The 27,700-nt window shown below is 39.1% G+C and overlaps 1 protein-coding gene across 3 annotated transcripts in view; it reads right to left on the reverse strand.

Annotated features, from left to right (window-relative positions):
* The window catches only part of LOC108141142 (neuroligin-4, X-linked), a 49,137-nt gene that overhangs the window by 20,381 nt on the left and 1,056 nt on the right, over positions 1 to 27,700 (reverse strand). The window contains exons 2-9 of one of the 3 annotated variants that reach the window (XM_041709295.1): positions 23,878 to 24,533; positions 23,597 to 23,809; positions 19,376 to 19,573; positions 18,139 to 18,291; positions 17,886 to 18,074; positions 17,651 to 17,822; positions 8,055 to 8,186; positions 5,600 to 5,767 (exon numbers count right to left, since the gene is read on the reverse strand). In XM_041709295.1, coding sequence (XP_041565229.1) covers positions 5,600 to 5,767; positions 8,055 to 8,186; positions 17,651 to 17,822; positions 17,886 to 18,074; positions 18,139 to 18,291; positions 19,376 to 19,573; positions 23,597 to 23,809; positions 23,878 to 24,199 — 1,547 coding nt within the window. In that variant the 5' untranslated portion in view covers positions 24,200 to 24,533. Of the gene's footprint in view, positions 1 to 5,599; positions 5,768 to 8,054; positions 8,187 to 17,650; positions 17,823 to 17,885; positions 18,075 to 18,138; positions 18,292 to 19,375; positions 19,574 to 19,648; positions 19,758 to 20,308; positions 20,813 to 23,596; positions 23,810 to 23,877; positions 24,534 to 27,700 lie in introns of those variants that run through there. The other 2 variants (XM_041709293.1, XM_041709294.1) reach the window with 2 other exon arrangements.

Consider the following 27,700-nt stretch of genomic DNA (forward strand, 5'->3'; position numbering starts at 1 on the left):
ATATATTTTGTTGACCTTTTTTAAGCCATTAATGACGTAAATTACTCTCCAATCATATCATTAATCACTTCATTTTTGTCATGAGTTGATTTTAATTATTACTAATAGTTATTTTTAGAAGAGTGGGACATATATTTTTTTAATACCTCATATTTCATTGTTTTTATAACAGTATGCTAATTTGTGTGCGATACTTTAAAAAGTGATTTGTTAAAGCCCTGGAAAAAATCGGAAGTGTATCTTAAGTGTCTTTTTCAAAGCGACACAACTTTTAACATGTGATTTTCATTCATACTATTTTATTAAACCTTGGATAAGTTAAAGAAACATTAAATTGATAAAACCAATATAGCAATATTGTTTCTGCCATGTACTTCTAGTTTAGGTCCTCTCAATGCTTAAGCCGTTTCATGGCCCTCGTTCCGTTGTTGCTTGACGTTGTAGTAGCTAATTTTTAGGGACCACAGGTGGAGCAGGTATATTTCCCTCCAGTGCTGCAGAATCTGTAACTGTATCTGACCAGCCATTAAACGCAGCAATGGATACACGCGTCGGGCATGCTAAAAGGGGTCGGAAAACAGGTCGCTCCAAACCCCTGTGAAAGGCTGGCATCCATGCCAGCCATAAACCAAAAACTATTGAAGGTGGCGCAACGCCTAAAAGTTTCGGGCGCTGGCTAAAACTTGCGACACTGCAGCAGATAAAATGGCCCACCAAAAGAGGATATGCACACAGAAAAAGTGCATTCGAGGGCCCTTTGCAGAGCCACTTTAAGTTTTCCTTTGAGTTGGGCCAAAATGAAATCGGGGCACGGCTGCGAAAGCAATTGTGTGCGCTTTAAGGCGCCTCAAAGGAGGATTATGAGAAATCATAAGCGGCGAACTGCAAAATGAAATGCAATCAGCTCACAAGATTGCCGGGAAAGTGTATATATATTCTCTGGGAAGGCAATTTCGGATGTAATACCCTGGTTGGATCCGCTCCAAGAAATTAATTCAAAGAAGCCCCACATATATCTTGGAGATAACATTTACTAGCATTGTGATAAAATAGATCTTATCAAATAGATAGTTACCTACTTACGTTTATACAAAACTGTAAGAATGTAAAAATTGCAGAGGGCGCTTGAATTTCAGACAAAAGTTTGCAAGATATTTTATTGACCCATTACACTATATATATTCTTGATCAGCATCATCTAGCCATGCCAGTCTGTCAATCAGTCCGTTGGTTTATTGTAAAGAAACTTTCCTTAAAGTTATCTTTCTATTGCAAGGAGAACATATATAAGTCAAAGCGGGCCGGATCGGACGACTATATCTAGTAGCTCCCATTGGAACAATCAGAAAATAAATTTAAAAGAAAATTAACTTCGCTGCTTATCAATTTATGGGAATATAGGTACAATAGTCAGCAAATTAATATTTGAGATAACGGCTTAAACTGTACCAAGGTCAGACCAAGATTTTATATAGCTGCGATCGACAAAGCTTTATTGTTTTCATACAATTAAATATTAACTTTTAATATATAACCATAAGAATCGAAATTAAGTTGCTGTATAAAATATATTATAATTCTTATATCTGTAAGTGTCATTACGCCCACTTTCAAAGTGTCACAGAGCGCAAGGGCATTATGAAGTTTGTATGAAATTTTTGTTTTCAATTTTTTCAAAAGTCGAGTCGATCTAGCCATGTCCGTCTGTCCGTCCGTCTGTCCGTCCGTTTCTACGGAATCTTGTTTCTCAGTTTTAAACCTATCTGCATGAAACTTTCCGAAAAGTTGTCTTTCTATTGCAGGTAGTATATGAGTCGGAACGAGCCGGATCGGACGACTATAGCATAGGAACAACCGGAAAAATAAATAAAATAAAACTCTAACTTTGCTGTTTATCATTTTTTTTTTTTAGTTATGTCGAAGAAGTAATGGTTAAATATAAATATATAAATAAAAATAATAAAATAAATATATAAATAAAAATTTCATCAAAATCGGACGACTATATCATATAGCTCCCATAGAAATAATAAAAATATATAAAATAACTAATATTTGAGCTGCAAATGATCATAGCTTCAATGTTTTTAAACACATACGCAAGTAAATTATAATTTTAATGTTATAAAAATACTTAATTCTTGCAATAGCTGCAAGGGTATATGAACTTCGGCTTGCCTAAGTTTGCTTTCGTTTTTGTTAAAACAAAATTTGAGTTTTTATGTTTTTATTGTCAACAGAATGACCACATTTCAATCTCATAACATAGGTTAGGACTGGCGGCTATTTGACTAAAATTAAACACGAATTGCTTTTACAATAAGAATTTAATATTTATTCGCTTCGGGCGTTACACCCTGCGAGCGCCATGACACTTTCGTGTATTATGTCATGACCCATGTACACCTTATGTAAATTCCATTAAATTTTTTTTTATTGGCATTTCACCGAAACAGCGATTACAAAAAGTTGCAGATACAGATAGTTTTGCTTTAACTGTGAATTGGCGGAAATCGTTGTTTTTATTCATTGATTTAATTTCGAAAATCAAATCATTTTAACAGTTCAAAAATGACGAATCTATCCGGAATGCTGTAATTTAGGTCAGTTTATTAAAACTGTATGTAGTATTCATACACAAGACAAAAAGAACTGCAGGTGTTCCACGCAGGATGCATTGGTTGTTAAGGGTGTCGGGTCGAACATCTGAACAACGGTCGATTGCCAGTTTTCGCGGGTCAAAAGCCCTGGAATGTGGCACTCCGCCCTTAACTAGGGAAAAACTGGAGGAAAAGTCAGGAGCTGCGATGAAATGAAACGAAACAAAAGCACAGCTGTCCGTCAATGGCTGCCTTCGTCCGTTTTTGCGCTGTCCGTGGGTCCGAATGCTGTTTGGGCTGCCATTTAATTCAATGACGGACAACAAAACATTGCCACTGGGATGCAGTTAACAGTGAGAAAAGCGCCAAATATGTGCAAGCAAAGCCTGAAAGGCCGCCGCTTCCACAGATCACCCACACCCACACCCACACCACACTCCCACCTCCCCTCCGACGTCATACAAAACAATTTCCCCTGGAGAGTTTCCATGTTCAGTTATTCGTATGTGAAAAAGCGCATCTGTTGTTGATTGTGTGAACTTCCTTTCAATCGTTTGTTTGTCCTTCTTTTTTCTCTCAGTTGTCGTTGTCGTTGTGTTTTTGTTTTTTGTTTGTTGTTTATTCTTATGGCCGCTGTTGTTGCTTTCAAGCCGTTACTGTTTTTGTTGTTGCGGGTGTTATTGCTGTTATCCGCTACAGGCGAATGCCAGCAGCTTAGATAGTTTTTGGACCACTTTCCGCCATTCAAGGGGTATTTGAAGTTGGTAACAGAGTTTGTACCAAGGCGACTAGACATGACACTCATAGCAATTCAACAAAATGATTATAAATGAAGATACCATTAAAACATTTGCAAGGAAATTGAAACGAAAATAATTTATGTCTAGTAGGTAACTAAACTAACGAGTATTTAACATTGTCCTACTGTTTAACTTGACTATTGCCGAACTTTGTTATTGAGATAAAAGCACTTAATGATAGGGAATCAAAAAATAATTTTACCCACCGTTGTATAAAACAAAGTGTGCCGAAGCCCGATACACTAGGTACTGAATTAGGTATACAGTAGTGGACAAAGAAATCCGGACAGGCAAAAAAATGTTCCTTTCCAATGATTATTGATTATTTTTTATTGATACTTTTTTAGAAAACTCGAACAAAAATTTTTTTTTTATATTGAAAGTAAGTTTCAAATTATTCAAAAAGATAACTTAAGCGCTATTATCGAGGAGGCTCAAATTTTCCGATTGCAAAGCAAATTTGGCTTCTGTCATTTTCTTTTCTTTTTTTTGCACCAAAAGTTTAAGATTTAACAAACTAGACGCTATTTTGTACGATACTTAATACACTCAACAATTTTTTTTTCATACATTTAAACAAAAATTTCAAAATAAGGAAAAAAGAATTTTTAGATAATATTTTCTAAGCTATCAGAATGTTTTTTTCTAAGCTGTATCTACCTTATTTTCTATATTTACAAATAAAATCGCCTTTGCTTTTAGAAAATGTATAAGAAAATAATTTTTAAAATGCTTATCCTAGAGGATTAAACAGCAAACATTGCGTAACTTTTTTGGACCCGGGTTCAAATCCTGTACTTACTACTTTATGTTTTTTTCCACAATGTTCTGTTTTTATTTTTAATTTTTTACTGGGCTGACTTTTAAAGAAGCAATTTTATTGCATACTTTTCTCTTTGAATTCTTATACGGGTTTTGAGCAAAGTTGAACGTGGTGTCAGTATGACGCAACCGGCTAGTTCTTTTCTTATAAAGTATTTCTATGTTTTAGAAAAATGTCGCCCTGTAAAGTAAAAACCTTCTCTCTGTAATATAGACAATTTCGCCAATAAATCCAAACCCAGATTTTCTAAAATCAAAGGCGAAATTCTATGTATTAGAAAAAATATTTTTTGAGTGCAGATAAAACGAAAATAAGATCCGATTACTCTACGAGTATCGGGTATAAAAATAGTACTTTATCCTTCCTGTTACTATTGTTATAACAATAAGAAAATTCAACAATTTCATTTAATTCATACATTTCATTTGAATTATTTATACAATTATTTTAACCGTAGCTTGTTAAGACTCTCAGAAAAGCACATTCAACATTCGTTCTTCTTCCAATGGGATTTATATTTCCACACGCTGCATCGTCTGGACATTCCGCTTATAATCCTAGCCGGGCATCTTTAGAAACAATTGCATCTTTTGTGCAAATAACTTTATAGGACGCCACCGAAAAACTGAGCTCAGGATTCGTTTGGGACCGAGAAACGTTGACATTGAATGGGCGTGGGTGGATGGGACTACTCCGGCTGCCAGGAGGTCACTGCTGTGCATTGTGCAATTTATTTATTGCACTCAAAACTTTGCCGGCGAACGGGAAGGAGCGGCACTGGTCGCCTTCTGCGAAAACGAGATAGTCGTTGGCATTGTTTTCGCCAAATGAAGGGAGTAATGTCGACCCGCGGGAACGTCAACGGTTCCCAGTAATAAGTAGCCCTTTCGTGACATAATAGTGCTCTTCTGCGGCAGCTCTTCGGATCAGTTGGCTAGTCGTTTATTATAATTTATGGCGGCAGTTCCAAGGAGCCCTCTCGCAATAAAATCGGCCCGAAGACGAAACAAATTTCCGTACCCGAATAAATTTCAATTTAAATTAAACCTTAAAGCCGGATCCACTGGATTCCGGTGACGTCAATGCCGGGAGTAAATTGCCTAACCAACATTTCAGGCGGGCGTCGCTAATCCGCGGCACTTAGCAAACAAATTGCCCCACATAAACAATTCTAATTGAGATGAACGATATGGCCGTGTACTTACAGCCATGCAAACCAGTCAATCGGATCGCTCGCACTGCGGCAACTATGTTAAATGCGAAACGCGAACGCGAACGCGAAGTAAGTTTGCGCCCTTAGTGAGGCGGTAGCCAGCTTTGGGCTGCGCGGATTTGCATTGCCCGCCGTCATAAATTGGAGCATAAATTTCACTTACTTCTTCAGCGTGGCAGCCAATGCCAAATCGGGGCGTACATCAAAGCGGCTCTGCATATAGAAGCGCAATAAATTATCGCGTTCATTTTCACGTAATCCTTCCTCGAGTGCTAATGCGGCCAGTGTGTGATAGGATTCTGACTCCGTGATGCCGAATAATAAATCATAACTGAAAGAGACAGAGGCGGCGGAGTGAGTGAGAGGGGCAGATACGGTAGGAGAGAGATGGATAGAGCAGTCAACATGCATAGTTTGTGTTAGCCGCTGGTGAACGGAGGCTATTCCTGTGCACTGCGAAAAAAAACAAGCCCCGTTTTGATTGGATTAAAAGCAAGCTAGCCTTCAAAGCAAACAAATGATGTTGAAGTCTGGCTTCCGGCCTTGGGAAACACCTAAAAAGTTTCTCAGTTTTTATAGCTTTCGAGGCCATTCCAACTTAGACTTTTGTTGTTATATAAAATAAGTTCGCTCAGTGGTAATAGTCTGCTCTTTTTCCAATTTGGTAGATGATTAAAAATAAATGTGAAATTAGTTTATGTTTGAATGTGTTTTGTAATGTTTTCGCCATCATATCATTAATATGCAAGGGCTTTACAAAGTTTGTATGTTTGCCCTGTACCTGGTTGCCTCTTGATAAAAATAAAGAATTAAAAAAGTATTACTAAGATTAATTTATTTTGAATTTGTTACACAAATTTCTATGCAATTTGCAAATAAGAAAAGTTATCTACATTATTAGGAAATTCGAGTATTCATTTACAAATACTCTACATGATTTCACTCATTCTGAACAAGCTCCATAAAGTTAAATGAATCCTTTCCTTGTACTTCTTCCGTAGTGTATCCACCTTAACTTTGCTAGTCTGCCATTATTTGTTTCAGTGCACGTTCTGCATTGGCGGAACAACAGCCCAATGAATTCCCATAAAACGCAGTTAAAAGCACTAAAATAAAACGAGCTCTCGTTCCTGTGGCGTAACTTGTTACGCCGCCTGATAAATGGTGCGCCTGGAGCTCGTCTATGGGAAGTGTTCCACTCCAGCCCGGAGCTCCGACCACGCCCCACTGGAGCCCCTTGGGCTGCCCAACTGGGCATTGTCTTCCTGTTGCGCCGTGGACATGGCATTAAAAGTTCCTCTCAAGTTGGCCGGAAAGTTTGCCCCGATAAAAGGACATGCAAAGCTGCTGCAAAACTTGCTAAATTGAAGGGAGTTGCCAATGGAACGGCAACTGGACACTTGAGCGTGCTCGAGCACCACTCTGCCTGCACTTTGCGAGGACCTCACTCATTTGGTAAGACCATAATCCTCGGTCATCGCTGATTAAGGTGATTAAAAGCCCAAGTCGAGGGGCCCGCCCCGAAAAACGTGTGAAACGTGCTTGCACCTCAATTTTCCCAACTCACCCGTGACCGGGCTCTCTACGCCCGGAACTTTCTGTCTGCCTGCCGTAATTAATGGCTCTTCCTGGCAGCTATTATTCTATTTTTCCCGGCACTGCGTGTCAAACACGTTTGACTTGCAAAAGGATAACAATTAAAATCAAATTAATCACGCATTTTATTAGATTATGCCGTGTTAGGTTGACTGAATAGCTAAGCAGCACGTGCCTTAATATCCTTTGGGGGAAATGGGAGTGCGGAAGGAGTCCTGCGTGGGTGTTTTGGAAGGAGTGAGGAGTCCTGCGAGGAGTTGAGCTATTACTTGTTGCCCAATTGATTGATGGATGGGTATAATCTAGAAGGGGCATCAAAGTAGCTTCTTGATCCGACCTGGCCATTATTTGTATAAGGCTTATTTAATTTGCGATTGGCACACCGGAAAAAAGTGTTTCGAAAATATTTGAATCAAATTCAACTCTAACGTCAAAGTACTATGGAATCCGAGGTGTTTCCAACTGTTTGGATTGTGACCTTTCCATGTTCAGTTATTATATCAATTTAAATTTTCATATAACTTGTTTTCTCAAAAAGTTTCATTGTTACCATAAGCTTTTAATTTTACATCTTCAACTTGACAACCAAGTGAACCCGATTCCCGTCTAAAAATAGCGCCAGGCGTACTATCCGAAATGAACCAATGGGTGATGAAATAAATGTTTTTCATGGCTTCCATTTGAATCGTAATTTGTTCGATGATCATATCTTAGCCAACGCCAACGCAAAATCTCCGTGTTAAATGGTTTACCCCAGGCCTCGATTTTAACAGACGATTTGACTTCACCTGAGGGCAAAAGAACGCATCGGTGAGAGAAATACCAGACGTCTAATCAAGTAACGCACAATAAATAGTCCGATGAGCTGTCTATCCGGGTCAAATGAAAAAAAAGGAATGTTTGACAGCTCCCCAAAGCACGGTACACCAGTAAATATCAAACGCAAAGCAATGGGCATTGGTTTAGGTTAGGGAAAAGGCAATCGGAATGGATGAGAATCGGGAGGGAATTGCTTAACAAACCGGCTGAAGTGCTCCGTATAATGCCCCATGACCTTGTACGGTTGATTTGGTATTACATGTCCATCGACAATTGGACCCAATGATGTTGAAAATTGTGTGAGCGCCGTTGGTATGTGCAAGATATCCTGGTAGCTGTAAAGAAACAAGAACGGCACAAAATGCGTTAAAAGGTCTTACAAACGAGTTGGGTATAAATGTGGCACTAGATGGATATATTCAGGAGGAGAGATTGTAGCGGCCCAGCTGGCTGACAGCGGTCACTTTTCACTTTGATTTGAAATTTCTAATAAATTTTATGTGTGATTTCTTGCTGGGCAGTCGCTGGCACGTACCATACACACGTGGCTCACATAAAGCCAACAAGATGGCATACAAGATACGCATATGGTCTTTAGGGAATTGCGAAATTACTTCGCAGAAAGTTAGAGAATTCCGAGGTGCAGGTCACTTTTTATTCATTTAATATCCTAGCGCTGCAAGCGTAAGCTTATTATTATAGCGCTGGTACCATTGCCAACAAAATGGCTAATTACAATAAATTTAATACTTAAAGACTAACATTTTTTCAAACATTTACATTACAGAGTTAATCAACATTTAATTCTTATATACATTGAATATAGATTACTTTTTTTGTTTTTATTTTGTTTATTTTATTTTTTTTTACGTTTTAATGATTTTTACCAAATACTACTTATTTACTACTTTTAGTGTGCTTTTATAAATTCTGTAACTTTATTTAAAAACTGAGTTGAGCTCCTTATAGTTTTAAATTTACAGGGAGATTGTTCAATAAACGGATAATATTACTAAAGAACTGCCTTTTCGAACAAAGCGTTAGAGTACGAGGGCATAGGTAATAATTTGTTCCTTGAGATGTAGCAGGAAATAGTTTTTGATAGAGGTAAATCGGTTCTCGAGTCGTCACGATCTCGTGAAAGTATACTAAAGTTTTAAAATCTATCCAGTCTTTCAAGAATTTAATATGTTAAAAGTGAAAAATGGTCATGGCGTCTTAAATTAAACACATAACGGACAATTGCATTAAAGGCAACTACTAATGTGCGCATGTCACGCACGACACAGTGACCAAAAATTTCTATGCCATAAAAGACAGTGGGAACAAGAAAGACTTTGAGATTAATACTCTTACAATATTTGTTCAGGTACAAAAAATTTTAAAGGTGAAAGCTGACGCAACAAACCATATATGCGACCAGTTTCTTTAGCGATATGCTATAGCTGTATCATTTATAAATAATTTTGGAAGAACACTTGTGTCGATCACCCTTTTACTAATAACGACAAACTTCGATTTTTTTGGATATATTCCCAAGCCGTTGTTGTTAGCTCACTTCTCAATTTTGGATAACATTTTGTTACTCATACTGGAAACCACATTTATATCCTTGACAGGGTTACTAACATAAATTTGTACGTCCTCAGCATATATGTGTACTTCACATTCAGTCAAGAAAACAACAATGGCCCTAACACAGATCCTTGAGGAAATACCCTTGTGAGCTGCCTAAATGTGGAAATATTCAGCCCAGAGACTACACGTAGTACTCTATCTGTTAAGTAAGAACTTAACAATTTTGAAATGATCAAGGAGCGTTAAAAATGTTACATAATTTTTATTTTTTCCACAATATCAGTAATGGCACTTATGTTACCTCTTTTTCTCCGGAAGCCAGACGTCTTTTTCATGTAACAGTGCATTGTCGTTCAAAAAATTTTAATTTTTGAGGACATAAGGTTTTTAAAAACTTTTGACAGAAAGGGAAGTATCGAGATGGGTGTGAAGTCATTATTTGATTTCGGAATCGGATGGATCTTTGCTTTTTTCCATAGTCTCTATAATTGACAGAAGTTCGAAAGTCAAGTCATAGGTCAAAAATATTAAGTCACGTCTGGAAAAAGCAGGTAGAGATATCTGTTCATAAAGTAGAATTTTACTGCGGTAATTAACAAAAAATAAGTCAATCACAGGTATTTGAGAAGTGTGTAGGCAAACTTTCGTTGGCGCTATATAGCCCTAGGGATTCCAAACCATTTAAAAGATGACTATCTTTCAAAGCAGTTGCGAATTTACCGCGGGACCGAATTGCAAGTTCGCACCAAAAACTTCAAAGTGGGGTGGGAAATCAAATTTAACTTTGAACATGGCTCTCAGCAGAGCTTGGGCAAAGGTTCGGGCAGAGCAAATGGTGCCTCTATATAGTTCCCACTCTATGCTTACTTTATGACAACGGAGTCGAAATATATGCGTCCACTCACTTTTTGTTTTGTTTATCGTCGGTACTTTATCGTTTGCTGCTGCAAACGCTGGCCGGCATCAACAGCAGTGTGTCCAGCGAGCAGCATGTGTTCAGCATCATTGGCGGTCATGTCAAGGATAAGATGCTGCAGCTGCTGCTGGATGCGTGCCTAAAACCAGCCGTGACCGAGACCACGGAGGAGCTTCAGTCCTCAACGCTGTGCGAAGATGTGACTCAGTTTGAGCAGTTGCTGGCGGACTCGTTTCTCATCAATCCCGAGCAGGATCGTCGAGCAGTTCGAGACCTACTACCGCAACCGACTGTTTAGTCGGGTTCTGGAAACGGCGAACGAAGTGGTCCGGGTCTTCAGCTGGCTGAAGCTGCAGCAGCTGAAGGCCATGATTAACGCCTCGCTCAAGGAGATCACGGAGCTGTGGTGCAACGGCGCTGGTCCACTGACCGCGTTCTATAAGTCGGACGAGATCCGGCACCTTATCCGGGCGCTCTTCCAGGACACGGATCGTCGGGCTAAGGTCATGACCCAAATTGTTTAAGCTTCACACTACAATGGATGGGTTTATGGCGAGGAAAGAGTAGTGATTTAGGGAAGCGAAATGGAAACGGAATTGTAGATTATTACTATCACGATTATTTATTTTGCTTGCAAAATGTGAACGTGAGTTGATGTAATATCTATAAACACCAAAAACATTGCAAAAAGTATTTCAAATCGGATAATGAATTCAAATATATATTTTGGAAACCGTGAGCTTTGGCAAAGAGCTATTCATTTGAAGTAGTTACTGGCTGTCTTTTTGGAGTTTTCAACTGTTAATTAGTATATTATTCAAAGAATACTTCCTTAAATCACAAAATTCACACCATCCGTCCAGTGCCTCCTTGGTCGAGTCCATAAAAATATTTAGGGGAAACAAATCCTAAAAGCTGTTATAGTTGTGCGCTCCTATGGAATTTAGTCTTATTTTGACTAATAAAGGGGTGCATACGACTTAAGAGTTACTTTCACTTGGATTAATCCGAATGTCCCGAAAAGAGATGTCTTCTTCAGTTACCTGCTTATCAAAAAGGTTTATAGTCCCCCTAAAATGGTATTTACAATACCATATTCACATATTCCAATTTTTCTTACAAGTAACCAAATGCCTTCCATCAACGTCTGTGCGCTTATCAGTGGCACTTGCGTTGCTTCCTAAAGTTATGACACTTTTTCACAAGTATTTTTTCCCATTCAAAGCCATAATAGAGCCGCAGTGCAAACCAATTCCCAGACACATACTCGTACGGATTTACATTCGTATTTATATGTGTGTTTCCCAACACAAACAGGGAAATTCAACCCTTTTTCCGACATAAAAATGCCACGTGGATATGAAATACAATCAGCACACGTATAGAATGCTATTGCGATCCCTGGTTTGAAGTTGCTCCTACTGCAAAGCATTTCCGTTCGTTGCAATATTTACGCTTTTTGCTCTTTTTAACCGCTTGAGTGGCTCTTTTGGCCTTCGTTTGGGCGGACCACCGCACCCCGTATTGATACAAAATTGCAGTGGCGAAATGGTTCAGTTGGGTGCAATTTCTGGCATAGTTTGCATAAAAATCCACATGCCAGAGCTCCAACTGGAGTGTCGATGGCACAGAAATTGGCACAAATTAAGAAAGGACCGACAGAAATATAACAACAAGAATGGAGGGGAATACGAAAATCTGGAATATTTTTGGATACCTGAGTTGGACAATTGCTATCTGGGAAATGCAGACCAGAAACGAAGCAGCTGAGGTGGAATGCTCGTAGAAGAAATTCAAATGAACCATCTGCATACTCAGCTCGGGATAACCTTGAAGCAAATGACAGTCCTCAGTATGCATAGTCATTATATCTGGTTCGCCTATCACCGATAATTCTGGGAATGTGGCTGGATTAAACCCAAAGTTCTCTTATTCATTCAGCCTTTTTTGCATGAATTGAACTTAAGTCCAAGGAGCTCTGGACAAAAAAATTCAATTGGAAACGATGCCAACGATTCCGGCCATCCATTCACATGCTAAGCCGAAAAAATACCGAAAATTGCCATCTGTCGGTGCATGTGTGTGTTAATTCACTCAACACCTTGGGAAACCGTTAAGGAGGGACAATATAGTAATCCATTTGAGCTAAGAGCTGACTTCAGCAATTGATGCAATGCCATCAAACACTTTCGAAACCAGATTAAGCTTTGCTGCTCTTTAAAGAAATTTAACTTTGAGACACTTGGAAAAAGTTTTCATGTTTATACTAAAAATGAAAGGCAGTGAACTTTGGCAAGTTGAAGTTTATATATACGTGAAGCTATTGCAAAAATAACAATTTTCTTAATAACAACTATATTACTCCTATTTTATTGCCTATTTCTGATTAATTATTTGATCGGACCAATGAAAGATATAGTTTTATAAATTTAAAAACGTAGTTCTGAAATAATCAACCATGACTTCATATGGAAGTAGATCCAAATGAATTGAAAAACAGCGAAGATCTAATTCTATTTGTATATATTTGCATACACTTTTACGACTGTTCCTATGGGAGCTATATGTTAGAGCTATCCGATTTTAATAAAAGTAAAGCCGCAATTCTAAAATATTTAACCTATACTTTATCTTAAATAAAGTTTACAAAAATTTAAAAATAGCAAAGTGGTTAATACTCTTGCAGAGGTGGTATAAAAATGTCAGTTAGAAGCTTGCAACACAGCCGTTATTCTTAAATATTTAATCATTACAATTGAAAAATATATATTCCCCTAAAAAAATTTGGTTTTAGCTGGCGCCATCTGCCGAACTTCATTAAAAACACTACAAACAAAGAGCGAGCAACCCATCCTCCGCTACATTGACACTATCTTATGCCGAGCAACGGCAGAGCATCTCCAACATACAAAATATCTGAAATCAAATTTTGTGGCAAGCGGTCCGAATGGAAACATTTAAAAAGTGTATTTATTTAGTCCAAGTGCTTATTAACTTTTCGTCACGAAATTTGAATTCAGATATTTTGTATGTTGAAGGTGCCGCCATCGTAACCATTTTTTTAACTCGTTAACATTGATGTCTGATGTTATGTTAACACGATGACGTCATAAAATCTTGATATTAAGGACTTTTAAAAAATTGGTTTTGGCCAGAAAACCTGGTCGCCCAGCCCGTAGTGCATTCTTTAGAACATAGCATTGGCAAGCTAAGTAACTTTAATTAAAGTTATTTTATATCAAATCTAAAATAATTGTGTTAATAATAGTATTTTTTCAGTGCAGGAAAAGTTCTGCAGCCCATGTTCCTGGCTTTGGTGGTCATCCCGACCCTTGGCTATCGGCACATGGCCAAGTTTATTGCTCAAGTCTGCACCGCACGGCCACAGCTACGTGAGCTTGTGTTTTCCTCTGACTTTGACAATTTGTGGAAGCAAAAACAATTCGGACAGTCCCGAGAAAGTAAGTTGGTCCTGGGTTTAGGGAAAGACCCCTTCATGGCAATAGTTGTCGCTGCTGCGAAATCGTTCGCCATGGAGCAGTGTGATTTATGATTTTCATATGGAGCAGAGTTTATTTCTGCCCCGTTGTTGCTTCTTATTAGCTTGGCTGGTGCAAAACTGTCGCAAGTTGAGCTGCAACAGCGATTAACTCGTTAGGCACACAATATGTGCGAGCTCTCTCTATATTTTGTTTGTGGGGCCACAGATACAGATACTGGATAGTGGATACTGGATGCTGGATGCACAATTTGTCAGTGTGCTGGTGGCAGCAACGAAGATTGATGATGTCCTTAAGCCTGTATGTAGCTACTTGAACGTCACACACACACTCGCTATCAGCGAGTCCTGTGCAGGCGAACCGAACATTTATTATGCCCCAGTTTAGCCTTGTCCCTATCACGGCTATAGTTTTAGTTTTAGTTTTAGTTCTGGTTTGTATTTTTGTTCCTGGCCGCACTTAAGCTGTCTGCATCTGCTTGCTTTCTATTTAATGAATTTTTAAAATGCAATGCCTTTTATTTTGTCAATTAAAAGCGCTCGACTTGCACAACGCAAACACTTGGTGTCAAATACTATGTTTATGTCATGAATTTCATCAATTCCTGAAAACATCATATCAAAATAGCCTCTGCTATTGAATTCATGAAATGCGATTAGTAATTTACATGTCAGGCAGCTCTGCTAGTATTATTATTATTATTTAGCCAATTATTAGTACTAATACCATCGCCAAAGCGAACATGAAAACTGAGTGAACACAACATTTCACGCATTTGGTCCACACACGTTTTTACCCTTTTTATGAAATGATTTGCAAGAAATGGCCAACGCATAAACAAAGTAAAAGCTGGGCATTATTTTTGGGACAGCATGACGTATACTTGATATAGCTGTTTGTTTGCCTTTCCTGGTTGCATTTTAAGACGATTAAAAATTCAACAAATGAATTGTAGATTTGATAAAAAAATACTTTTTAGTTTATTAAATTATCCTATGCATTTAAATTCTTGTATTTTAAAATAAGCAGCTTAAAGACTAAGGATTTCGTTGCAATAAGCGCATTTAAAAGTTTTTTTCACGAAGTTTTTATTCCGGAATTTTCCATTACTGATTCAAAAATTTCAAGCATTAATCAGCTTAAAGAAATTTATTTTCAGTGACAGAATTCTAAAGCAACGTATTGCTCATTTTAGGGCCAAGTGGGCAGTCAGAAAACATTTTAAGACAATAGTTTGACAAGCATGGTCAGAAGTAAATAGAGATCACAAGTCCTGTTTGGCAGGAAAACACATTAGGCTGGGACAGTAGGTAAATAGTTTGAATAAATGAACAAGTTGAAATAGCATACATTCAAATCAATGGGCAGGATTTGGGGGAAAAGTTCAATTAAATATGTAGGAGACTTAAGACCCAGAGACAAAGGCTTATGCCTGTGAGTGTGAGTGGGTTAAACAAATGCGATTGATTGCACAGGTAGTTGTTACCTGTTTGTGTTTCAGTGGCTGAGTGTGAGTTGTGTGCCCTTGCAGTAAAAGCGATGAGCACATTTGCTCAGTAATTCATGCATAATTCATTGCATTCATTTAACACTCGCTCTGGCTGGCACACATGCTACTCAACCACCACTCACTCACTCATTCCCTCGTTCGTTCCCTCAGTTATTTAAGTAAGCTGCCACACGAGGCTGCTATTCTCAGGCTCAAACCGAAGCTTAGCTCATTCATTAAAACATTCCGAAATTAACTTTTCATTTAGGGTACTACTACTTTCCTAGGAGTTTAGCTGATCAGAAAATGTTGGAAATAGTCGTCTCCTTTTCTACAAAAGTTGTTAAATTAAAGAGATAATTGTGATTTTAATTACATTTTTAAAAACTGAAAAAATGCAAGTGGCCAATAACTTATAATTACCTGTTATACTTTATTCAGACTCTTAATTTAAAAATTGTGTTTGACTAAATGTACAATATGCTTATGTTGGACAGTCTAAATATTGTTTTTCCATGTTTTTTTCTTTGGCCAGTAGACCATATAAAATTTCGTATACCTTTACTGCTGATATCCACAATTTACGTCAGCCAAAGTTCTAGCTTGGGTTTTCAAGTTACAGTGCCAATTTGTATTAAGGCCAAGAAAGCAAGTAGAAAGTTTTCAAAGGCATACACACACACAGACAAAGTCTGTTGTAAAGCTTGCTGCATCGTAGTGTTTGTGAGCGGAAAGGCTGACAGTTTGTGGGTGAGTGTGCTGGCATAATTAACATAATTACTATTATTGTGCCGTTGTTGATTTAGTTTTACATATTTAGTTACATGCCTTTTTTTCGTTTTGTATGCAAATTGTTTTTCTCATCCCTCGCTCTTGTGTGGACCACTTCGCATAGAAATGGACTCCCACACAAGCGCAGGATGCCCCACACACATGCACAGTGCATTCTGCTAAATAAAAAATGCATTTAAGTTGGGATTGCTTTCAGGAGTTTTTGTGTCGAAGCTTTAATGGATAGGGATACTCGCGTCCTGATAGGATAAGCCGCTGAAAATCGTGCAATGAATATGAAATGAAAATAACATTTGTTCACACACATTAACTTTCTGCCCAGATCGATTTTAAAACTCATTTTTCAAGAGTTACTAAAAAGTAATTTTATTTTTGGTTCAAACGAGCTCACTAGTTCGCCAATATGGCATTAGGAGTCCGATTTTTATACGCATTACTACATAGTAAAGCGAATATTATATATATTATATGATATATATACATATTATTTTCTTGTTGAAAAGTATGTGACATGTACTTCGAAGTAATCGTTTTCGACCCAATAAAATATATCAGTCTGGATCATCAGCCGAGTCGATCTTGCCGAGATTGTCTATCAGAGGAACCAAAAAACCGGAATACAAGAGCACTAAGTACTGTTCTGGCAAAGCTTTTAAGCCGAAATGCCAAACAAATACCTCAATATTTAATCAATGAATGAGAGCAGAAACTTTTCTCCTAATTAGAATTAAGCAGAGGCAAATAAATCTTTTCTTAAACTCGAGCGAAAGCTTGATTAACTAATCAAATAAAAAGCAATTAGGTGGAAGTCCTACCATCCATCACCTACTTGGTGGGCGTTTCCCCATCAAAACATGACCTACCGTTCAAGTGGACACAAGAGGTTTCGGCCAACGGCCATGCAAATTCCCAACCATCGTCATGGACATTATGCGTGATTAGTCAAGGTCCTGGGCGCACTTAGAGGGAGATGTTGGGCCCAAAGGACTTTACGCCTCATTGACATCATGGCACTGCAAGCTCGTAAATTTACCGAATCATTAGGCAGGTCACAAAGCCGCCAAATTCTATTGGGCTGACGAATTGTGTCAAAGGACACAAAACACTATTCAATTGAAGATGCCTGCACAAATGAAGTAGACGCATTCACATTCGTCACAAAAAGCACCGACCGAAAAATAGTGCTAGGGGAATAACACGATATGACAAAACAGATCGAAATACATGCGCAAAAAAGGTAAATCTCGCTTAAAAAAAAACGCTTTTTGAAATAAAAAGTGGTATATACAACTGATGTCTTAATGCATGGGAAATTTAAATTCATAATACTGTTTGACCTCTCGCCTTTGAACATTAACAGATCGCGTTTTAGCTCATATAAATTAATAAAATAAATTCTCTCTTAGTTAAATGATGGATTGTTTTTCTCCGTGTGAGCGTACTGAAAGGCATTAGACGGATTTGCGACTGTTTATAATGTTCCGCATGGCACCTAAATAATTCAATTGGTCGAGGACTACTCACCGACGATGGCGCAAACAATCGAGCAGGACATCATCGTCCTCCGCCCCCACGTGCTCGTTGAGCGGACAGTCGAGGGCATGGGCGATTTGCATGGTCAATTGCAGCGATTGATTGCTGGCGGCCCAGTCGGACATCGCGGATCCGGACATGAGGATGGCCCGGTGGAAGAGGCCTGCGGTGGGGGCACACAATACGTTCTCATCGAGTTATGTCAGTCGTGGTGCAGCGGACTCACCTGAGGCCACCGGCGACACCATTAGGTAATTGACACACGCCGCTCCAGTACTGTGGCCCATCAGAGTGACGCGCGAGTTGTCGCCGCCGAAGGCTCCAATGTTCTCCTTGATCCAGTGCAACGCCGCAATCTGATCGAGCAGGGCGTAGTTCGCTATGTTGTGCGCATCGATGCTGGGCCTCAGGAACCCTTTGAGCGGAATGCAGAGAATGCGGTTAGCCTGAAGGAAATTATCATTGAGTCACGACCTCACCCAACGCTCCCAGTCGGTAGTTGACGGTGACCACAATGACCTCCCCATAGCTGGACAGGACGGAGCCATCGTACGGGTTGCCACTGTTCCACTCAAAGGACTCGCCATGCAGGTAAACCAGGACTGCGTACTGCTTGGGAGTACTCTGAGGCTCTAAAAAATGTAAGAACAAAGGGGTTTTTTACTTTATTGTAACAAAAACCAGAGGCTTGCATAAAAGTCTCCATGACCTTTTATTTCTATTTAGCCAAAAATAACAGTGGTTTTATGACTTATTCCATTTGTCAAACAATAAATACTTTTAAAATAATCCTCAAGTATTAAAAAGTCAAAACTTATAATATTTTGAACGAGCCAATTGATTAATTTATTCTGATTTTGTTTGTATTTTCTCGCTAAATACCACACGATATAGAATAGAATTTAAAGAACTGATACACTCCTTTTGGTGGCAGAAATATAAATTCACACGCTTACCCTGGTTCAAGTTTTTAATTATTTCATATACGTGGATAAAACTACTGATCCACAAACTACAATCACATAAAAAAGAAATGTCTTTGTCTAAATTCCGTTGAACATGATGAGAAAAGTACAATAAGTTATAACGAAGTCAAAGGTAACCAAGTTATTTCGAATTTGGCCTCGGGAGTTAAATCAGGAGTTAGAGTACAGTATATATAAATTACATATATTTAAAGTTAAAAAAAAAAATATTTATAAAGATTATTATGAGACAAAACCAAAATTTTCTAGATCTCCTCATTACGTGTTAGAAATAAAATAAATTATTATTAATGATTTAGAAAAAAAATAAATGACTTAAGACAAATGTTGTTTTCTGAAAAGTACTGTAGATGTAGAAACAAATTGCACCACAGATTTTAAAATTTAAAAAAATTTAAATTTACGCTGATAGCTTCTATAAAAATGGTTCGATTTTGAAAACTATATCTTAGAGTGACATAGACTCTCGCAATTTTTGGTAGTTAAAGAGGGCGTGGCTATATTTTGAAATAACCTTGCGCTGCGTAGGCATAACTCGAAACATCTTGTTAATTCTTAACTCTCTTGTTTCATACGGATGGCTATATCAACTCGTCCTGTCATGCTGATTAAAAACATATATATTTTCATATCTTCGAAGAGCAGCTAAATAATACCCATTGCAAGGGTATAAAAATAGACCCACTTAAAATCCATGGCTTAAGTATAATTGCCATCCCGGCAAACTCACCGTCGTGCGGCACATAAAGATTGAGATACAGACAGTCCTCGCTCTCCGTCCGCAGGTAGGGCAAAAGGCGACTCAGGTGTTTATGGCGACCACGGGACATATTTTCGCTGCCGCGGAGCGATAGATCGGGCAACTTCTGCGGACAAACTGGGGGAAGATGGCGCGCTATCTTTAGGCCCTGCCACGGCAAGGGGGCACCTGGAAAATAATGGACAAGTGACTATAAAAACGAGTAAAAAGCGAAAATCGATTATTATATTAGCCTTCTCTTACTTTGGTAAATGGACAGCCTATTGAATTGAATTCTTGAAAATCGTCAAAGCTTTAAAGGTATTCTATTTAAGTTATTGTCTAGTTAAAATTTATAGGCTTTCCATAAAGCAACTCACTGTGTTTGTTAAAACGGCCGATAAAAACTATTCAAAATTTGTTAAGTTATGTTTGAACGTAGGTTTATTTAACATGAGATTCTTGCTCTTATCTGAACTATCTTATCTGCTGACCTGGAGGACCATTGACCCACACCAGTGATAATAAATTTTAGGTGTGACCCGCACTTGTAGGTATACAATTCCATATTGTAAATTACAAATCTAGTTTAATTGCCATGTTATATCAAACCAAAGTGTTAGCCACTTAGAAAGCAAACAAAAAGTTTTGTGTTTTGATCAACCAACTCCCTTATTATTGAACTACTAATTTAATGAAACTGTTGATATAAGAAAAGTTGTTCCAATAAAATTCCCTCAACAATATAATATGCCTCACTACCTAGCGTCCTAACCCTTTGTGGCCAAACACATTCGTTCTTTCCTCTCACAGTTTCGCAGTCATTCGATTGCTTTCGAAGCGCTTTGGCCAAAAAGTCAATTCCGTATTTATGTAACACGGTCAACAGGCACTTGAAAACGCCATAAACAAGCAAACACACACCGCCTTCACACTGCAGAGCTCCACACTCAGAGCTTCCTGCACACAAGGGCCATTGGAGACCAGAGGACACTCGTTGCTCGGTATTTGGTATTTGGTGTTTGGCATTTGGCATTTGGTTCTGGCCGGGTCCGATTCGTGGCCAAGTTGACTGCGGTTACGCTTTGGTGTTGCAGTTAACGTCAAACAGTGCTCGCAGCTGCGGGGAATCGCCGGTGAATGGCCAACCGCGATTTGGTCAAGTTAGTTCGGATTCTGGTCACTGCTCCAGATCGAAATTCATGCGGTTTCGGAGCACACATGGCAATCCATCTCGGAGGCGGGTTGGCAAATGCTTACAAATTTTGACACCACATTGTTACGTCTTCAGATTGTTTTGCGGTTATTTAGCAGCGATCGATATGCAAATGCCTGGGCTTAGGCAAATTAAGTGGCTTCAATCACGCAGACTTGATTGAAAATATTATTGCAAATTTGCTTTGAGTGGGGGCGCCCGTCAATTCAATAACAATATTAACACAGCCCTCCCTGTTGGCAATAATTGGTTCAAGTCAAACAAATGTCACACGGAAAGAAATCAATACAATAAAATATCCGAATGAAAAATCTTGCTTGTTAATGTATGATTATCAATTTAAATAAATAATACATGTATCGATTACTTCTTAAAAAAGTTTCGATAATTTGTACTGAATTGTTCGTAATACTTATCCACCCAATCAAATATATTAAATCTTTTAACAACCACTGAGAAAGGCCTTGTTATTTGCTGTGCACAAAATTTCTATTTCAAAAAGTTTATTCATCAAAATCAACTCTCATTTCAATTTGGCACTGGCGCGGATGCCCAAAAATATGCAACATTTATACTTTGACACATTCGCGGCGGACAAATTTAATTTCGTCGCGTTATTGAGCCCATAAAAATGCGAAGAAAAGAGCAAACTCCAAACATGGGGACTCGTATCCAATATGCGAATGTGAGCATTATTTGCATTTCGTTATTAATAAATTTCGCGACGGGCGAAAGGAAGAGGTTCGCCAAACTCCAGTGGAAATAGGAAACGCAGAGCTGAATCGAAAGCAATGTTTATTTGTTGGGTCGCTGCGCACAAACCAAATCTATCACACAAACGAACACGACTCTGTTTGCATACGGGTCTGAATGTCCTCCGCTTTGACAGGCTCTCTACACATTACGCATACGCAACGTGAGCATATTTGCATTGGCTTATATTTGCGCCGCGAATTCGAAGGCAAGTTGTATCGGCGACAGCATGTTTGCAATGGCAAGCCCACAATAACGTCCCCTGGCAAATATGGCGCCTCCGCCCGTCAGCAGTTGTCGCTGCTGTTGGTGTTGCTGCGGTGCAGCGATATGTTGCTGCTGTGTTGCTGCTGCGTTGCTGCTTCGTTGCTGCTGTCCGCTCGGATTGAGTGCATGGCACTCAAGTGCTCAATAAACTCAGCGCGACAAACGGCCAAGAGCAAACTGGAACTGCCACTGGCAACTGCACCGCAAAACTGCAACCAAGCCCATCTGACACGCAAATCGCGGCCAACACTTTCGCCTGCCTCCGGGGCGTGTTAATTTATTGTCCTTACGTAATGCAATTCAAAGGCACGAGGAACTATACCGCCGAGCGTTGGACCTACACTAAGAACATTGCCTTTGTTTTCTTCTGTAGTTCATATATTTTATAACGTTGGGTTATAATTTCTTTGGATTAACATATTTAGGACATTTGTAATTTAAGCATACATGTCTTTACCACCCATTTTTGATATTTTTACCTTTATTTAAAAAATAAAAAACTCTAGTTTTTGATATTCATCACACACTCTAATGATTATTATTCCCAATAAGATATGTATAAATAACGAGCTTATGTAAATTGTTAAGCGATATATTCGACTCACGTTAGAAGATTAGCTTTAAAATTAATTTAGCTGTCGACAAAGGGAATTATTTGCAATTCACCAATTCCTTAGAAAAGAGGAACATTTTTGGCTCGAAATTTATTTAAGTGCAAGCCAAATAAAACCGGAGATTCCAGTGGCAAAGAGGAAGTTCTGGTGCCAACAGCTGAGGCTGCGCCCAGTTTATGGCTCGAACAACAGGACTAAGGCCCCAACTTTGGCGGGAGTGTTGGCAGCTTGGCGGCCACAAATCTCACAGACCAGTTATGCTTTGATAAACAAACGAAAAGCTCATATAACACTATCGTTCTTCACCCTTAATTAAACCAGAAAATATTCGTGTACAAGATCCTCAACATAATCGGCCAGCATATGGCCAAATGAATGGCCAACTAGGAGGACTTACATTGCAATCCTTGTAAAAACAAGCTGCAATAATAATAGCCATTCGAGACAGGAAGCCCACACACACAGGCACGTGAGGCTTTCGGCCCCAGCATCCTGCTGGATCGGTGCTACAGGGGGCAGATGTCAAGTTTTGAAAGCCTAATGCCGGGGCAGCTTCAACGATAATTGCTTAAATTGCAGCCTAAATTCTAAGTGCCCAGCAGCGTCCCGGACCAGCAGGATGTTCCAGAGGATGTGGACAGCAGGGGAAGTGCGGCGGCATGTGTCGGCCATTCAAGTTTTGGGGTTTTTGGGCTTCGAGGTTTGCGGGTTTGCCTGTTGGTGCTGCAAAGTGGCAATTTGCCATCATATTTGCGGTCACAAACAGTGCTGACTGCCAACGGCGGGAAAGGTAAGCCGAAAACCAAAAAGCTAGGATTTCGCAGCTGTTAAACTATATAAATTGGTATTGTCAGTCGTACGTAACACTTTTCAATGAAGCATGTTCAGCAGTTAAGGTCACACAGTCACAAGTTCATGCAAACAACCTTTTGTTTCATTAAATCTTGTTTATTTGAAAATTAACAATGTCAAAATGTACATGTGTTCACTCGTGATTACCCAGGGGCTTAAACATTGGATTTGATTGCATTATATCTTGTTGATTTTGATAATCATTTTGTGTTTGAAATTCAATGGTTTGAAATTAGATTTATGCAACATTTTATATAATATAACAAATGCCACGTGGATTTTAAGCAATCCGCTGTAATCCCATCTGCTGGCCATGAATACATGTAAGCCACAGAAAATGGCATTTAAAAAAGTATAGATTTATGTGAAAACATTTTCCTTTAAAAAATTATATATTTTAATGCTTAAAGTCTTGTTTTTTTTCTGGTTTAGTCTAGAAAACAGACGACAGCTCGAGGGACATTTTGAGGATAAGGTGGGACTTATGGGTCTATAACTATGTGCACTCACCTGGTGGCATAAAGCGTCGATTGCCGGTCGGAGCCTCCGCGTAGGGCAGCCCCAGGAACTGGTCAACCTGGCCCAGTCCGCTGGTCACCTGGAAGCGACGCGTGATGCCCATGAGGCGACCCTGCTTCACCAGGATCTCCTTCGTGTACTGAAGCTTGTCGGGCACCACATGTCGCCGCTCCGGGTGATGGGTGGTTGTCGCCGGAATGTCGGCTGGGGGAAGTCAGGGGGGACGTCAGGGGGGACGTCAGGGGGGACGTCAGGGGGGACGTCAGGGCCACCGGTCGTTTCATCACTGGCAAACAGCTGGGCCACGCTCTGCCTGAGGTGCAGCTCCAAACTGGGCGGCGGAGCCTTGGCGCCTCGCAGCGCCTGGAGGCCCATCGATCTGCTCGGATCCGGGTGAACCGTGGTCGTGATGTCCCCTATAAGCGGCGGCGATGGCATCGAGGTCGCCCGCAATTTCATTGCGTTTTCCAGCTCATTTCCTTTGTGCAGCTGCCTCTCGGCCGCCACGCCCCACGTGCAAACGTGGCTTAATTGCTTGTGATTGCCGCCAACTGTCAGCAGAATTAGCCAAAATGCTGCCAAACGAAACTTCATGGCTTTGTTTTCCGCCTCCGGGACCTTTCTGCTGTTCGCTGATATTTTCAATTCTAATTTTGTTGAACGCTCTGCTGTTGGCAAACTTTTCACATTCCGCTCGAGTTTGTCTTTCCCGTTTGGCTAATTGTTCTTTTTTTCGGCTTCACTGTTTTCCTTCTTGGCCGTGTTGGTTGGGGCCAACCGAATAGCTAACAATTTCTGGACTCTATATTTACATGGATTTTCTTTGAGTGTCTTAAATAGTTGCCACCGTTTATTTACGTTTGGGTTGGGCTTCCTCCTTTGTCCAGATTTTTCTGTATTTAATTTAACTTGCTACAAAAAGTTTCGACTGCTTTCGTAAGCCGAAACATTGTGTGCGAAAAGAAAAGCACAAAGAAAATTTCGGTAAAAACACTTAGTAAATTGAAGGCGGCTAACAATCTCATTGTCTTTTAATGTTTGTTTCACAAGTTTACTAATTCTGCCATTTACATATTCCCTCAACATTTTAGTAGTGCAAGTTGTTCATACAATTCTCTGTCCTCCAAAACCCAAAAAAGTGTTAAGTTCAAATTTTAAGAAACAAAAACAATGTATATCACAAGTAAAATTTTAAATTTAAACGAAAATTTGGTTAGTCTTCATGGAACATGAAAAAATGTAGAAAAGCAAAAGCCGACCCCCTTTAAGACAATTCATATCCGAAATTAATGGCCCGTTCTGATTGAGTCATCGTTCAGTTCTCAGTGCCCCTGCATTTTCCAACTGACATGCCCTCTCATGTGTGGCTGACAATCAATGTGCTGTTCATTTTCAGAATTTCAAATATTATTTTAGGACTTTTCGATGGTGGAATGGTGGAATGGTGGAAGTCAATTATTTATAGTGGCCCATTAGTTATGAATGCCTTTGGACTTTGTCAAATCGATTCGATCAAATTGAAGTGAATAAGAATGAAAATGAATTGAAAGAAACTTCCTACACTTCATTCCATTGCCTTTCATGCTAAAAGTGATAAGAAGTTGCCATTAAATCGGGTATTTGTATACAAACACGGGCGCTGAACAAACGTCCGTCATTCAAGTCCTGACATATGGAAAATAAGTTGCGAAGGCTTTTCAGAGCTTAGTGCCTCGTATGTTAGTTTCACATTTGCGTAACGTAAACAAGGAGCGTTCAGAAATAAATGGAATGGAAAAGCCAAAGATTTCCCATGACGATTAATCATAAAACCAAAAGTACCAATGAAAATTGAACCAGGTTCCTCTGTTTCTCTTCCATTTCGATTTATGTCGACACGCCAGCGAAGTGAGCTAATTTCGCTATAAAAGCTAAAACGCCAATTCTAAAAATGAAAAGGAATTTAAATGTTTTTTTACGAGCGCGCTAAGAAAAGCGCAGTGACGTAGGGAGGGGGGTGGCACATGGGAGGCACATGTGTGTGAGGGCCTAAAATGTGAGGCATAGTGTGGGACACCGTGTGTGTATATATATCAATATAATTACAACGCACTGACACACTAAAAGCATTTTTCACAATAACAACAAATAGAGCAAGAAAATAACAAAAGAACACAAAATTATTGAAGGAAAAAGTGACAGCCGAAATCTAAATGCCCTTATTTATACTTAAGATTTTAATGTACTTCACATTTATTTCAATTGTTGCAAAGGCAAAAAAGTACCTTAAACTTAGTCTGTGCGTTGATTCATGTTTTATTATTAAACTAAAATGTAATATATTCAATTAATATAATATTTTTAAAAATTCCATCACCATCAATAAAAAAACCGTACAATTTTAGTTTGGAAAATGTAATTAACTAACTAATATGCACAGGTTATCTCTTATCTCTACCTATGTATGTAATTTCCATAATAATTCTATCTGCCCCTTATAAAAAAAATATTGAAAATGTATTTCTTCATTTCTACGAAGTACCATAAATCCAACATCAGGGTATCAGCAAAAATCAAACAGCCTAAAGAATAATACAAATTTAAATATGATTTTGTTATTTATTGCATTTTTTGTGAGTCTTTTTACTGACACAGTGTGTGTTTCTCCGGGTATGGCTTGTGCGTGAGGGTGTTTGCATCACAAACACAAATAAATGTCAAATGCTGTATATATAGAATTGACCTTAACTTACGCGAAGATTGGGTGGGAAAAATTGTGTTAAAGTGGAGTTTTTCCGAGCACTTAGACAGCCGTGAAAAGCGCCTTTGCAGAAGTGAGTTCCATAAATTCTCCGACCAAACCGTTCGAAAGCTAATAGAGTCCACATGAGCGGATGTTGCTTTTTAGCTATCTTGTTATAACATTTCTATTATTTTTAGAACGAAACGAAAGAGAAAATCAATGCTATTTCAGTGATGTTTTCTTGGCGATCCGTCGGTTTAACGTATCCACCAAGTGAAAGTAAATTAAGACAGCTGTCGGTGGCCATTAAATGCAAATTGCGAAAAAACGAAAGCTGAAAGTGCAGGAGCTGCAAATGCTTGCTCCTAAAAATGGGACTAATAAAAAATAAATAACAAGAGAGAAATAGAAACACAGTGGCAATGCAAATTTAAACAAAATGCACAGCGTTAAAAATAAACACCAAGTGCTTAAAAATAAAAACGAATGAGCGAAAATATTCACGGAATTTTGCTGCATTGTCCGCGCACTCCACGAAATGTCGTCACCAATGGCAAAAATAAATAAATAGAAGAATTCGCGAAAATAAAGGAGAAATCACAAGACAAACTTGTCAGTTGGCAGCTGGCAGCTGGCGAAAAGCAAAACCAAACGGAAACAAGTTGGGAAAATGGGAAAATCAAGGAGAGTTGGAGAAGCGGGAAAGTGCAATTGGAATTTAAGTAAAGTGATTTGATTTGGATTACTCTGTCGCGAAGTCACTTATTCTCTGCCGGTCCACTTGGGCTGGTCAAAACAATTTGTGAAATGCTTTTCTTGCTCTGATGAAGTCACTCAGCCGAGCATTTGGCATTTCGATTACGAAAACGCACAATTTGTGGGTCAATTGAAGCGTGCCGCCTGCTTGAATAAAGTTTAAACGGGAGCAAAAGTGGATCCCCATCCGCATCCGCATCGCATAATCAATAGCGAAACACTTTCGACATAGTTTCCAAACAGATGTGACAGTGTCATAAATTATATTCCACCAGCGATGTAACAATTCCGGCGAGATTTCCACCCAACCCTTTTGTGATGCAAATGATGACAGGAGGGCCACGTAGCAGGGGTGCCATGGGTTAAGGCCCCTTAACCCCCCGGAAAACAACATTGTACAGCGCACGGACACAACGCCAAATTTGCATAATTAGCACAGAAATGTCGACGCATCGAAAGCTGTCGCTTCTGACACGCCAAATGAAATGGGAACTATAAAGTACGAGCGAACAACAACAAATTAGTTGCAACTAATTTTAGCTGACTTGCAGAAAACAGAACAAAATTTGGAAATAGGCAAATGCAAAACCGCGACAAACAGTTCAACAAACCCCAGG

The sequence above is a fragment of the Drosophila elegans genome, unplaced genomic scaffold, assembly GCF_018152505.1.
Source record: "Drosophila elegans isolate 14027-0461.03 unplaced genomic scaffold, ASM1815250v1 contig_476, whole genome shotgun sequence".
NCBI lineage: Eukaryota > Metazoa > Arthropoda > Insecta > Diptera > Drosophilidae > Drosophila > Drosophila elegans.